A 14,925-nucleotide genomic window follows, 5' to 3' on the forward strand; every position below is an offset into this window, starting at 1 on the left:
GCAGGAAATGGCTGTGTCCCTGCTGCCTGGGGCGGCAGGAGCTGACGCAGGCCTAAGGGCTGGGAGACCTGGAGCCCTGAAGGTGCTGCGGGGAGGGGCTGGCATTTCTCTGTAATCCGCCAGGCTGCTGAGTGAAATCTGGTGGGGGGACTCAGGCAGCCTCTGCCTGCAAGGCCTCCCTGAGCTCTGAGAAGACACTTAAGACTCTGAGCCCACTCCAGGGTCACCCAAGATGGGCTGATGGCAGTGTCTAAGCCCTCTGAGCCAGCAAACAGCCAGTGCCCCCACCTGTCTGGGGACCCGCAGCAGGACACCCCAACTCGGGGGTGGGAGGCAGCTCACCAAGTGGCTGTTGGTGGGTGCTCAGGAACTGGCTGACTCCTGTGGAGCCCTCCAAACACCATCCCTACAGGGACACCCCGACACCCATCCCCTGCGTGAGTCTGGGCTTGAGCTGTGAGGTACAGAGGATCTACTACGTGTTAAGCACTGTGTTGAGGGCTTTATTTTGCATGTTCAAATTTCATCCCTACAACAGCCCTGTCAGGTGGGTACTATCATGGGCCTGTTTTATGGATAAGGAAATTGAGGACCACAGAGGTTAAGTGACTTGCTCAAGACCACAGAGTAGGGAAGGGGCAGAATTGGGATTTGAAATAAGTCTATTTAGCTCTTTCCTCTAAATCACGGCAGAGAAACAAGGAGAAAGAGATGGCTTTCATCTCAAAACTGGAGGAGAACACTGCTCTTTTTTTTTTTTTTTTTTGATAGGGTCTTGCTCTGTCACCCAGGCTGGAGTGCAGTGGTGGCATCATGGCTCATGGCAGCCTCGACCTCCCTGGCTTAAATAATCTTCCCATCTTGGCCTCCCAAAGTGCTGGTGTGAGCTGCCGTGCCTGGTGGAGAACACAGCTCTTAAGACACTGTGGAGTCCCTGGCTCAGTGAGATTTCCCAACAGGAGTCCTTCCTTCACTGTTCCCACACCAGCCCTCCCCACAGAGAGGAATGCGAATATCCACTGACAGGACAGGGAAACGGAGGCAGGCACTTGCCAGCTCTCTAGCAGTTTGCAACTCAGAGACAGAAGAGACCACGTTTGAAGAGGATCTCGCTGGCTCACAATGCATTCAATGAAGTGAAAACAACGTGTGTCCAAGTGACAGCCGGGTTCCTGGTGGCCAAGACCACAGCCGGTGGAGCATCTGGCAAGATTTCACTGCCAGGTGTGGGGGCGAGAGGGGCAGCGTCCACAGCCTCCCCCGAACAGCCTGCCTCACTTTTTCCTGCCTCTCATTTTCCTAGGGAGCAGAGACGCTGGCGAGTTCCACTAAATAAATCGTTTCTTTTTCAGATCCCAGCCTTGCTCCTCAAACAAAGCTGGGGGGAAGGGGCTTCCCAGGCCCCTGCTTGTCTGGGAATGACCCCTGGAGGAGGGTCCTTTAAAGAATGCCTCGCAGCTGCCGCACCCCCTGCTGACAGCTGGAGGACAGGGGGCCTCTCCAGGGAAAGCCTAAGGGACCTTAAAGAGACACAGGAAGCCTGCGCGACCCACCCACTGAGCCCCGAGGCTCCTGAGCTCAACCGCAAAATGGGAAAAATACTTCCTGCTCCGTTAACCTCCCGGGTTGTCACGAGCACCGGAGTGGAGATGTGGAAAGACCCCGGGTGGGAGGCGGGCACGCGGGTTCCCGGCCCACCCCACCGCCCACCGGCCGGGCGCTTCTGGGACAGCCCCGGGCGCTGGCGGGCCTCGCTCCCTTTCCTGGGTTCTGGAACCACGCTGCACTGAACTTTCCTCCAGGCCCGCACCACTCCGGCGGGGCAAGTTCTTTGCAAACTGTGAAGCGCCGCGCCGCCTTCGGCACGGTTCCTGGCTCGGGGCGGCCCCTCGCCCGCGGACGGCTCGAGGGTCCTCTCCCCCGGCTCCGGGACCTCCAGCTGGCCAGGAGGGCGCGGCCTTACCTGTTCCAGGTGGCGTTGGCGCAGGCCCGGCGCTGCTGCGTGCCCCGCTCGTCCGCGGCGGCGGCCGGCTCTCTCTTGCCCAGGTCACTGAGGCTGGGCGAACTCATGAACTTCAACCTGCGGAGAGTCCTCATGGTGACCCGGGCCGCCTGCACCGCGCCCACGCGCGCCCCACGCCGCGCCCTGCGCCACGCCGCGCCAAGGGCCCCGGGCCGGCGCTGCGCCCTCTACGCGGAAACTCGGGCGAGAGCAGGAAGCCGAGCGGCCCTGAGGGGTCCCGCCCCGACCCCGCGCCTCCGTCTCGGGTCCCGCGCCGGCCGCCCGGCCGGGTTAATCATTGCACGGAGCGACTCAGCGTGGAGCGCCAGGCGCGCGGCCAGCACGGACCCGGCGCAAACGCAGGCCGGGGGCGGGCCCAGGGGCGGGGGCGGGGGCGGGTCGCGGCGCCCCGGGGGGCGGGGAGGGAGAGGCGGGGCATCGCGGCCGGGGCGGGGCCTCAGGCGAGGGGGCGTGTACAAGAGGCGGAGCCGGCGTCTCCGCTGCCGCAGCTGCCGCGACGCCCGGCTTGGTCTGCCCTCTGGGGACGTGCTCGCCCTCCTCCCCTCTTCCGAGGGCCCCACGTGCCCACAGGAAACCAACACGCTCAGGGCGCAGGGCCCAAGCTCAAGCGCCCGCCCCCCGCCCGGCACTGCGGTCGCGTCCACACGATGTCCAGCGACCCCGGCCCCGGCGGTCTCTCCCTTACGTCCCTCCTCGCAAAGGTTGTGCCACAAAGGTGCCTCCGTACCCCTCACCTGAACACAGGCTCCCCCACCCACTTCTCATGAAGACTTTGGGTAGAGGCCTTCACTCCCCTCCAGGCACCTCGGCCCAAGAACCCACCCCACCCGGCCTCAGCCTACACCCCCTTGGAGGGGGACTTCAGCATTGCCTGGCTGCCTGGAGGATTTGCTGGATTGGCGGCTTGAAGAAGTAGAGGGTTTGCTCCTTATTCACCACCCCCAGGTCTCTTGGATGGTAAAACCAAGCAGAGCTTCCCAAGTCTCTGTGGTGGGGGCAGAGTGATCCCAGTGAAGGCAGGGCACAGCTGGTGCTTCCTGCCTGCTTTGCAAGAGCACTTTTAGATGTCTGATCTCACATGAACTAACATGAACTACTTCCATGAGGCAGAGGTTATTATTCTCCCCATTTTTCAGTTGAGAACATTGAGGCTCGCAGAGTGAAATAACTTGCCCAACATTGTGCAATCAACAAATGGCAAAGTTGGGCCTCACCACAGGGAGTGTCCAGCCCCTTGCACGGGGCCCTGCCCAGTCCCCAGCTTCTGGGATTCCCACAAGGCTCACCTGACCCCTCCATCAGATTGGGGGTGACAGCCACAGCTCCAGGAGCTGGGAAGACCCCATATAAAATGTAAGAGAGAGGTGGTGGCTCGTGCCTGTAATCCCAGCACTTTGGGAGGCCGAGGTGGGAGGATCACCTGGGTCAGGAGTTCATGACCAGCTGGGTCAACATGGAGAAACCTTGTCTCTACTAAAAATACAAAAATTAGCCGGGCGTGGTGGCACATGCCCGTAATCCCAGCTACTCAGGAGGCTGAGGCAGGAGAATCGCTTGAACCTGGGAGGCGGAGGTTGCAGAGAGCTGAGATCGCGCCATTGCACTCCAGCCTGGGCAACAAGAGCAAAACTCTGTCTCAAAAAATAATAAAAATAAAAATAAAATAAAATGTAAGAGTGCCTCGTGAAGAGTCTTTGTTTAGTGCAAATCAACCAGTGTCTCCTGGGCACCTCCTGTGTTCCAGACATAAACATAAATACCATTGTCTTTGGGAGACAGAGCCATAAACAGACAAACTTGCTTGTCAGTAAAGTGGAATGGACTGGTTCATCTCACAGGCAGCTGGGGGCCCACAGGCAGCAACAGGTACTTTGTAAACTAACAGTCAAGTGCTGTACACGTTTTCTTTTTCTTTTTGAGATGGAGTCTCACTCTGTGGCCCAGGTTGAATGCAGTGGCACCATCATGATCACCGCAGCCTCTACCTCCTGGGTTCGGGAAACCCTCCCATAGTAGCCTCCTGAGTAGCTGGGACTACAAGACATGTGCCACCATGCCTGGCTAATTTTGTGTGTGTGTGATGGAGTTTTGCTCTTGTTGCTCAGGCTGGAGTACAATGGTGCCATCATAGCTCACTGCAAACCTCCGCCTCCTGGGTTCAAGCAATTCTCCTGCCTCAATCTCCTGAGTAGCTGAGATTACAGGTACCTGCCACCATGCCTGGCTAGTTTTTTAATTTTTTTAATTTTTATTAGAGACGGGGGTTTCATTATGTTGGCCAGGCTGATCTCGAACTCCTGACCTCAGGTGATCCTCCCACCTCGGCCTCCCAAAATGCTAGGATTACAGGTGTGAACCACCACACCCGGCTCCCTGGCCAATTTAAAAACAATTTTTAAAAATAGAGACAGGGTCTTGCTATGTTGCCCAGGCTGGTCTCAAACTCCTGGACTCAAGCAATCCTCCCACTTTGGCCACCCATAGTGTTAGGATTACAGGCATGAGCTACTGTGCCCAGCCCACGCTCTCAAACTTACAGGAACACTGTAACTTTTAGATCCCATACCAAATTTCATAGCCAGACATGGATTTCCTACCTTACTGCTGTAAAAAAACCAAAAACAACAACAACAACAAAAATATAAAAATACTAAGGTGTGTACTGAATTGTCTCTGAAAAGAATTAAAACAGAGGATAAAGCCCAGATCCTTGACTCTTCGAAGGGGCCTTTGAGACCTGCTTGCCTTCCAGCTGCGGGTCCCTCCCTTGCCCTAGAATGTCTTTCAGGGAAGTTAGTTGCCCCTGTCTCTGACCGCCTTCACTCTCAATTAGGCTCAGGGGTCGTCCTCTGTCACCTGATGACTTTTTTTCCATCCTATGCCGTAAGCCAGGAGGGCAAGAACCATAACAACTTGTTCACTGCTACAGTCCCCGTGCCCAGCCCACAGAGTGGGTGCTTCATAGATATTTGGTTTAATGGACGGATGAACATTTATCTCATAAGAATAAAGGGATTACACTGGACCACATTGGTGAAAATGCCTCATAAAAGTGCCCAGGCTGGACAGATGTAAGGAAGAATCTCTGTCACGGCCACTGGTGTAAACGCAGCAAAGCAGAACCGCCGGGGATCCAGACGGGATGAAATGGTTTCCCACGCCGGAGGCAGGCTCTCAGGAGAGGGCTGGCTTTGTGGGCTCAGCACAGCCTGGTCCCACGCTTGCTGACCGCTGGGAGGGCCTGGCTGGCAGGAGAGGCCAGCCCGAGAGAGGGAGGGAGGCCTGACTGCTTGGGATAAGAAATCAGAGAGAAATGGGCAGCCCGAGGTGGGAGGCAGGAGGAGGGAAACGGCGGGGGGAGGTGCTGGGAATGCCGCCGGCATCTGGGAGAAGCGGCCAGAGAGAAATTCCGGAGGTGGGGATGGCTGAGGAATGTTAAAGATGTATTTAGAAAAGGCATCTCTAGTCAGCGTTAAGGAATTAGCTATAACCTCTCCCTGGGCCCAGCCACAGATGTGTAAAATCTGTCTCCACCCAAGAGCCCAGTGCCAGGAGAACAGTGGAGGCTCAGGCCAAGGTGCCACCGCTCTGGGTTTGGGCCATGTCAGGTAGAGAGGGCACAGCTGCGGGCTGCCCTTGGGGCCAGAAACCCCAGGCAGAGGCCAAGAGGGGACAAAGCTGTCACAAATCCTCAGAGCAGGGGGCAACTGGGGGACAAAGGGCCGAGTCCAGCCCCTAAGTGTGTTCTGTGTGGCCTGCAGCGTCGGAGGAAAAAAAAAAACTAAACTGCCTGCGGCCAACATTTTACAACAGAGAGACTGACACAGAAACCTGGATTCTGGCCGCCCTGAAGCATCAGATGATAGTCTTGCTGGGCCTGAGCCCCACGTGACAGCTCCCACCCGGGTACTGCCCCTGCCAGTAGGCACGAGGGCTCCAGGTGCCCACCGGGCCTTCCTCTCACTTATGGGGCTTTCTGGGTCTGATGAGGGGGGCTGGGGGACCCAGCAATTGTATTGTGGAGGGGTGCCCTGTGCAGGGCTCATTTGAGTCTGAGACCAGGGAAGGGAAATGCCCCTGTTAAGGAAATAAGAGACAAAGGGACTCAGTCACACATCCCCCAAGCTGCCAGAGCCACCCCCGCTCCAGACTCATTCATACATCCTCAAAGCCACCAGAGCCATTCCTGCTCCAGACTCATTCACACATCCCCAAAGCCACCAGAGTGGCCCCCGCTCCAGGAAGTTGCCAGGCCAGATGTCCTCTCCTCCCCAGCACCCAAACCCATTCCAAACTCCCCCTGGCCAGCGGGGTGTCTGGAGCTGGTAGAGGACCCTGGCCACGGAGGGGGAACCCTGATATCCTCAGAACTACCCTTCTGAAGGGCCTGCAACCCCTAAGCCTGGCTCAGCCTCGGCCGGACTCAGTTCCCATCCCCAGGGACGGGAACAGACCGCTAAGTCAAGGCGGCTCATGAACCCGGGACTCTGAGCTCTAGTCCATTAGCACAATTAACATCATGATCTCTGGGACACAGGCCAACCAAGGGGAGGAGACAGCATACCCCTGAAGGGGCCAGTTCAGGGCCCAGGGAGGGGTACTAGAGGCATGGTACAGGTGCGGCCAGTAAACATACTGCCCCATCTCGTCCCCACAAGGCTGCCAAGCGGGAGACCAGTCCCATCTTACAGACAGAGAAACAGAGGCCCAGGGAGGCCAAAGTGTATGTCCCAGGTCAGAGTCAGCAAATGGCAGAGCTGGGGCTGCAGCCCTGTGGGCTGGTGGGGAGAGAGAGACAGCCTCCATCTCGCCCACCGTCCCCGGGGCGCTGCCCTCAGCTGCTGACCTCAGCTGCCCACTTTCCCCGGGCACTGCCTGCTCTGGAGGGGCACTTCTGCCCCCTGGTGGCGAAGCCTGGTGTTCCCTCAAAGCAGACCCGAAAGTCCCTTCTGCACAGAGCAGCCTGGTCAGTCCTGGACACCTGGGAAAAGGCCTGGCAACGTGCTGGGCACGGAAAGCCATGGGGAGTTCCTGGCTCTGTCTCCACAGTCTCTGCCATCCGGGCCCGTCCCATCCCTTCCCTGGGATGAGCGAGGAGCGTGACACCACTGCCCTATGAGGCACAGAAAAAATCCACGCACAGTCACAGGGGCACACCAAGGGCTTGGGGACCGCTGCCAGGGTGGTCGCATGGCAGAAGGAGGTTCCTGAGATAGGGCCATGACGCTGGGGGAGCCCAGGGTACTCATGGCGACTCCAGCACCAAATGGGATTAGGCTGTCATGGCCACGGCCCCTCTCTGTGCACTGATTCTCAGGGACCGTCCCAAGGCCACATGGCCAGTTAGTGCCCATGGCAGGATGGGTGTCGGGCCCATCAGAAGCAACATGTGTTGTGTTTCACAAATTGGAGAATCCAACAGAGGCTCCCCTGTAGCAAGCCTGGGGTGGGCGCACCGACAGTAAAGGTGGGTGGGCCCCTCTCTCAAGTTCCTCCAGAAGAAATGTTCCCCTCTGGTGGCCTTGGAGCCAGGATCAACTGTTATTATTCCCATTTCATGGATGGAGAAACTGAGGCTGCATGGGGAATACAGCAAGGGACAAGAAAGACACGGTTCCTGCCACCAGGAGGTTAGCCCACCGTCCTATCCTAGCTCTGCCATCTAATATGTTCATGCCCTGGCTGGGCATGGTGACTCATGCCTGTAATCCCAGCACTTTGGGAGGCCAAGGCGGGTGGATCACCTGAGGTTAGGAGTTGGAGACTACCCTGGCCAACATGGTGAAACCCTGCCTCTACTAAAAATACAAAAATTAGTCGGATATGGTGTAGTCCCAGCTACTACCTGTAGTCCCAGCTACTAGGGAGGCTGAGGCAGGAGAAACACTTGAACCCTGGAGGTGGAGGTTACAGTGAGCCAAAATCGTGCCATTGCACTCTAGCCTGGGTGACAGAGCAAGACTCTGTCTCAAAAAAAAAAAACAAAAAAAACAAAACAAACAAAAAAAAAAAACTGGGCATAGTGGCTCATGCCTGTAATCCCAGCACTTTGGGAGGCTGAGGCAGGTGGATCACGATGAGGTCAGGAGATCGAGACCATCCTGGCTAATACGGTGAAACCCTGTCTCTACCAAAAATACAAAAAATTAGCCAGTCATGGTGGTGCATGCCTGTAGTCCCAGCTACTTGGGAGGCTGAGGCAGGAGAATCACTTGAACCTGGGAGGCAGAGGTTGCAGTAAGCCAAGATCGTGCCACTGCACTCCAGCCTGGGTGACAAAGCGAAACTCTGTCTCAAAAAATATATATATAAAAATATATATACATACATATATATTTATGTCCTCCTTGCAGCCTTGAGGTCTGAAGATGGACCTTCTTCCCTAAGTCTTCTCTTGAGCAGCTGAGCTCCCAGGACTCCATCTGGGCCCTTCTGCACCCTGGTGGTCTGGTCCTGTGCACTCAAGACACGTGCCCTCCTTTTGTTCTGGATTGCAGTTCTAGGGGCTGGGGAGGGGGCTCTGGCCAGCAGGTCCCTGGTCTTACTACACCAGACGTCACACATGTACCTGCATGAGATTCTCTCTCCAAGTCACCTTCCCACCTGTCAGCCAGGTCTTGAACACCAATCAGTTTCCAAAGTCTCTCTCAGGGCAAGTGTTTTAAAATCGGATTCTGGTCTCTCAATAGGTGCTTCTGTGGTACAAGGAGGTAACGGAGGTGACTGTCCAGGCTCAAGGATGGCACTGCAGAGAGAGCCAGGTTTTGGATCTCCTAAACTGGGTCTGCCCTCAGCTTTGCCACCTCCTTTGTGTCAAAGTTGTCAGAATCAGCCGGACATGGTGGCTCATGCCTGTAATCCCAGCACTTTGGGAGGCCGAGGTGGGTGGATCACCTGAGGTCAGGAGTTCGAGACCAGTCTGGCTAACATAGTGAAACCCCATCTCTATTAAAAATACAAAAATTAGCCAGGTGTGGTGGTATGTGCCTGTAATCCAGCTACTCGGGAGGCTGAGGCAGAAAAATTGCTTAAGCCTGGGAGGCGGAGGTTTTAGTGAGCCGAGACTGTGCCATTGCACTCCAGCCTGGGCAACAGAGAGGGACTCTCTCAAAAAAAAAAAAAAAAAAAAAAAAGTTGTCAGAATCAAAATGGAATCACTTGTGTTTAAAAAACCCTGACAGGCGTAGGCCGGGTGCGGTGGCTCAAGCCTGTAATCCCGGCACTTTGGGAGGCCGAGACGGGTGGATCACGAGGTGAGGAGATAGAGACCATCCTGGCTAACACAGTGAAACCCGTCTCTATTAAAAATACAAAAATTAGCCAGGTGTGGTGGTATGTGCCTGTAATCCAGCTACTCGGGAGGCTGAGGCAGAAAAATTGCTTAAGCCTGGGAGGCGGAGGTTTTAGTGAGCCAAGACTGTGCCATTGCACTCTAGCCTAGGCAACAGAGAGGGACTCTGTCTCAAAAAAAAAAAAAAAAAAAAAAAAAAAAGGTTGTCAGAATCAAAATGGAATCACTTGTGTTTAAAAAACCCTGACAGGCTGGGTGCACTTTGGGAGACCAAGATGGGTGGATCACTTGAGGTCAGGGGTTCGAGACCAGCCTAGTCAACATGGTGAAACCCCGTCTGTACTAAAAATACAAAAAAATTAGCTGGGCATAGTGGTGTGCACCTGTAATCCCAGATACTCAGGAGGCTGAGGCAAGAGAATCACTTGAACCTGGAGGCAGAGGCTGCAATAAGCCCAGACTGAGCCACTGCACTCCAGCCTGGGCGGCAAGAGTAAAACTCTGTCTCAAAACAAAAACAAAAACAAAAAACAAACAAAGAACACTCCTGAGAAATGGAGCCAGGAAAGGCCATGAAGAGAGGCTTCTTATATAAAAATGCCTGATAACAAAAATGACCACAAAAGGCTCTGTAAAACCACAACCTTGCACAAAGGCCATAGCAATCACCACCAAAATACCTCTGTGAGGACATCTGCTCAGCAACTGCCTGTCCAACCTCGGGCTGGTGCCGCCCTTGTTATTGATCCTTGTAGCCAGGGATATTTATCTCAAAACAATTATGTAATCCTCGCAATTTTTCCTTTAAAAACCTTTGTCTTTCTTTGTCCCTGAACACCCACATAGTTTACTATGGTATGCAAATTCCCATTGCAATGCCTGATTCCTGAAGAAATATCGTTTTCTTGTAGAGAGTCCCTCTGTCCTTGTTATTTTTTTATTATTATTATTATTATTTTTTTTTTTTTTTGAGATGGAGTCTCGCTGTGTCACCCAGGCTGGAGTACAGTGGCCGGATCTCAGCTCACTGCAAGCTCTGCCTCCCGGGTTCACGCCATTCTCCTGCCTCAGCCTCCCGAGTAGCTGGGACTACAGGCGCCCGCCACCTCGCCCGGCTGGTTTTTTGTATTTTTAGTAGAGACAGGGTTTCACCGTGTTAGCCAGGATGGTTTATTATTATTTTTTGAGACAGAGTCTTGCTCTGTCGCCCAGGCTGGAGTGCAGGGGCATGATCTTGGCTCACTGCAACCTCTGCCTCCCAGGTTCAAGCGATTCTCCTGCCTCAGTCTCCTGAGTAGCTGGGATTACAGGCACCTGCCACCACACCTAGCTAATTTTTGTATTTTTAGTAGAGATGGGGTTTCACCATGTCAGCCAGGCTGGTTTTGAACTCCGGACCTCAAGTGATCTGCCTGCCTCAGCCTCTCAAAGTGCTAGGATTACAGGCATGAGTCACGGCCCCTGGCCACTGCTTGTTATTTAGGTTGATATCTGTAATACCTTCAGTCTCTTTGTCCTTGGAGTGGGGAGATAAGACCACGTTCCTTCTGGGGTTAGTAAGCACTTATTATGGGCCAGGCATGGGGTATCCACCCTTGAATTCCATAGCACTCCAAGGCAGGCAGCTACTCCCATCATCCTAGTTTACAGGTGGGTTAGTTGGGGCTCTGAAAGGTTAGGTGACTTACCCTAGGTCACATGACTGGGCCAGGATTCAAACTCAGGCAGGTGGGTGGGCTTCAGTGTGTCCTTCCTACACTAATGAGGACCATTCGTGTGTCTGCCAGCGACCCAGCACAGAGCGTCCGTGCATGAACAGCAGTCGCCTTTGCTTTTATTTTATTGTATTTTTTTTTGAGATGGAGTCTTGCTCTATCACCCAGGCTGGAGTGCGGTAGCATGATCTCGGCTCACTACAATCTCTGCCTCCCAGGTTCAAGCGATCCTTTTACCTCAACCTCCCAAGTAGCTGTGACTACAGGTGCATGCCACCACACCTGGCTAATTTTTGTAGTTTTAGTAGAGACGAGGTTTCACCATGTTAGCCAGGCTGTTCTCAAACTCCTGACCTCAAGGGATCCACCTGCCTTGGCCTCTCAAAGTCCTGGGATTACAGGCATGAGCCACCACACCTGGCCAGCAGCTACCTTTTCTTTAATCAACATTATGAATAGAGTGCGGGGGCAAGGGGTGGGCTGGGCCAGCACCACACAGGTGCCTGTCCCTCAAAGCTTCCTGTCCTGACAATGACCTGCTAGCCTTTCTCGGCCATCATTGGGTATTCAGACTGCTCAGCTGCTGAATTGTGCCCTCCAAAGACACCAAAGTCCCAGCCCCTGGTACCTATGAATGTGACCATATTCGGACAGAGGGTGTTTGCAGATGTAATCAAATTGAGATGAGGTCATATTGGAGTACGTGGGCCCTAAATCCAGTGACTGATGTACTTATAAGAAGATCATGTGGGCAGGGTGCAGTGGCTCACGCCTGTAATCCCAGCACTTTGGGAGGCGGAGGTGGGCGTATCATTGAGACCATCCTGGCTAACATGACGAAACCCTGTCTCTACTAAAAATACAAAAAAAAAAAAAAAAAAAATAGCCTGGCGTGGTGGCGGGCACCTGTAGTCCTAGCCACTTGGGAGGCTGAGGCAGGAGAATGGCGTGATCCTGGGAGGTGGAGCTTGCAGTGAGCTGAGTGAGCCACTGTGCTCCAGCCTGGGCGACAGAGCGAGACTCCATCTCAAAAAAAAAAAAAAAAAAAAGAAAGAAGGCGGCCATGTGCAGCCACAGAGACTCAGAGGAGAGGGCCATGTGAGGACAGAGGCAGACTGGAGCAATGCGGCCACAAGCCAAGGCACACTTGGAGCCACCAGAAGCTGAAGCGATGAGGAAGGATTCTTGGCTCTGCTGACACCTTTTTTTCTTTTCTTTTTTTAGACAGGGTCTTATTCTGTCACCCAGGCTGGAGTGCAGTGGTGTGATCATGGCTCACTGCAGCCTTGACCTCCTGGGTTCAGGTGATCCTCCCACCTCAGCCTCCCTGGTAGCTGGGACTACAGGCACACACCACCACACCTGACTAGTTAGGACTTTTGGTAGAGACAGAGTCTTGCTATGTTGCCAAGGCTGGTCTCGAACTCCTGGGATCGAGCAACCCAACCACCTTGGCCACCCAGGACACCTTGATGCAGACTTCCAGCCTCCAGAACTGTGAGAGGACGAAACTGTTATAAGCCACCTGGTTTATGGTCACTGGTTATATCAGTCCCAGGACACAAATATGTTGCCTTTCCCCACACAGAGCTCACTCCCCGCCAGGCTCTGGCTCCAGGAAACCCCATGTCCAGATGGGGAAATGTCCCACCCCAACACTCAGCACACTGGAGACACCCTCGTTCCCTCTAGCCCTGCTTTCTCAAGGGAAAAACACAAACTCCGGAGACAGGGGCCGGGAGGAGTAACCTTTGCAAAGGCATCCCAGCCTGGCAGCGTAACACCACACAGCTGTGCCTGGCCCCGTGCTGGGTGCTCGTGCACTCCCTAACCTTCGTGTTTGCAGCGTAACACCGCACAGCTGTGTCTGGCCCCGTGCTGGGTGCTCGTGCACTCCCTAACCTTCGTGTTTGCAGCGTAACACTGCACAGCTGTGCCTGGCCCCATGCTGGGTGCTTGTGCACTCCCTAACCTTCGTGTTTGCAGCGTAACACTGCACAGCTGTGCCTGGTCCTGTGCTGAGAGCTTGTGCACTTCCTAACCTTCGTGTTTGCAGCCGCCCCGCCAGGCAGGCCCGGGGAACTTCCCTGCTCCGAATACCAGGAGACTGAGGCTCCTCAGGGCAGGCAGCAGAGCAGGACCGACTCCTGGGCTGCACTCCCAACCTGTACTCTTCCCCAGGCACCTTTTTGGCTGGCAGCCTTTTCTTAGAAGAATGTTGGATGGAAGGAATGCTGCTTGGGATGTCAGAGTTCACACTGCAACATGAAGCCCTGCCTGACACAGCCCGGGAGGAGGAGCCCCAGGAGGAGGAGGAGGAGACGGGTATGGGCTTGGTGTGGGATAAGGGCAGTCTTTTTCACTCATTCTTTCATTGCTCTTCCAAACAGCCCTGGGAGGCAGGAACGACTATTCCATTCCCAGTCAGGAATTCAGATCCGACGGGGTAGGTAGGCAGGAAACAGCCCATCAAAACTTGACCAGCGTTCCTGACAGCATAAATTGAGCCTACAGAGCCGACTGTGGAGGTGATGTCGGTTCCTCTGGACACTGGCAAGGTCCCTGCTTCCCTTGTGGAGGAGGGGAGTTCACCTAGGGTGGCATCCACCAGCCATGCCCCTACTTCTGCTACCAAGGAATCCTCACCTGGGAAAAACTTGGTGGATTTCAGTGTCTTTTTTTTTTTTTTGAGATGGAGTCTGGCTCCTGTCGCGCAGGCTGGAGTACAGTGGTGCAATCTGGGCTCACTGCAACCTCCACCTCCCAGGTTCAAGTGATTCTCCTTCCTCAGCCTCCTGAGTAGCTGGGACTACAGGCATGCGCCACCATGCCTGGCTAATTTTTGTGTTTTTAGTAGAGACGGGGTTTCGCCATGTTGGCCAGGCTGGTCTTGAACTGCTGACCTCAGGTGATCCACCCACCTCAACCTCCCAAAGTGCTAGGATTACAGGCGTGAGCCACCGCGCCTGGCCAGTTTGGATCATTCTAATCTCTCCTAAATGAAGGAGAAACCACTGCCGAGAGCCTCTGGAAAGGCTTGGTGGGCGGCAGGGGCGCTGGAGGGGTCCCAACTCTTCATGGGGGCAGGAGGAGTCAGCTCCAGGTGTGCCGGGGCACCGAGTCTAGGGCAGGGTCCCCATCACTGAGTACGTGCTGTGCCCAGCCCAGGCCACGTCCTCCCCACCACAACCCTTCCAGATGGGTAGCCTCCTCTCCATGCCACTTTGGTTGACGCCGAGGTTCTGAATCCTGACGTCACCTGCAGGGTCACAGGCTGGTGAGGGGCAGGGCCAGGACCAACCTCAGAATCCCCCTTTCCAGGCCCCAGTTTTCTCTATCCAAATCCTCCTGGAAGCAGCCCAGATCTTCCCACTTGAAGCCTGGGCTGGGGCTCACTGTTCCTCTGCCCTCTTTCTCAGCCCCTGCCCACAGCCTGCCCACCCCCTCCAGCACACAGCCCTCGAGGGCTCAGGACTCTCCTGCCTCCCCGCCCCGGGAATCTACCTTCCTAAGGCTGCCAGCACATTCACTTGGACACCCAGGATGCCTCTGCCCTGGCTGCTCAGAGGTGTCGGACGAGGCCCTCTGCCTGCAGGATAAATTCCAGATTTCCAAGCCTGGCATCCAAGACCCTCCAGTCTGAGCACAGTCTTCCACTCCTTCCGATTCTGCTTCATCTCCCACCACGCCCTGCCAGGCCCCTCTCCCACTACCCCCCGAACCAGGAGACAAAATGCCCACTTGCTGCCTAGAAGATCCGGGCCTTTACCCAGGCTCTGCCTCTGCCTGGGATGCCCTGCTCCTCTTCCTCCGGCTGGGTGATTTTTTCAGCGATAATAATAACAACAATGAGTAGTAAAGTGTGACTCAGAGCATGGGCTGTGCAGCCAGAGGAC

General features: G+C 55.0%; 1 protein-coding gene across 5 annotated transcripts in view; it reads right to left on the reverse strand.

Moving 5' to 3' along the window:
- PRR5 (proline rich 5) overlaps positions 1-14,925 on the reverse strand; it is a 77,480-nt gene that overhangs the window by 42,492 nt on the left and 20,063 nt on the right. For 2 of the 5 annotated variants that reach the window (XM_073006618.1, XM_007976049.3), the window contains exon 2: positions 1,964-2,080. The exons of 2 other annotated variants lie outside the window; for them this stretch is intronic. In XM_073006618.1, the coding sequence (XP_072862719.1) occupies positions 1,964-2,070 (107 nt within the window). In that variant the 5' untranslated portion in view covers positions 2,071-2,080. Of the gene's footprint in view, positions 1-1,963; positions 2,370-14,925 lie in introns of those variants that run through there. One more of the 5 variants, XM_007976048.3, reaches the window with a different exon arrangement.

The sequence above is a fragment of the Chlorocebus sabaeus genome, chromosome 19 (assembly GCF_047675955.1).
Source record: "Chlorocebus sabaeus isolate Y175 chromosome 19, mChlSab1.0.hap1, whole genome shotgun sequence".
Classification (NCBI taxonomy): domain Eukaryota; kingdom Metazoa; phylum Chordata; class Mammalia; order Primates; family Cercopithecidae; genus Chlorocebus; species Chlorocebus sabaeus.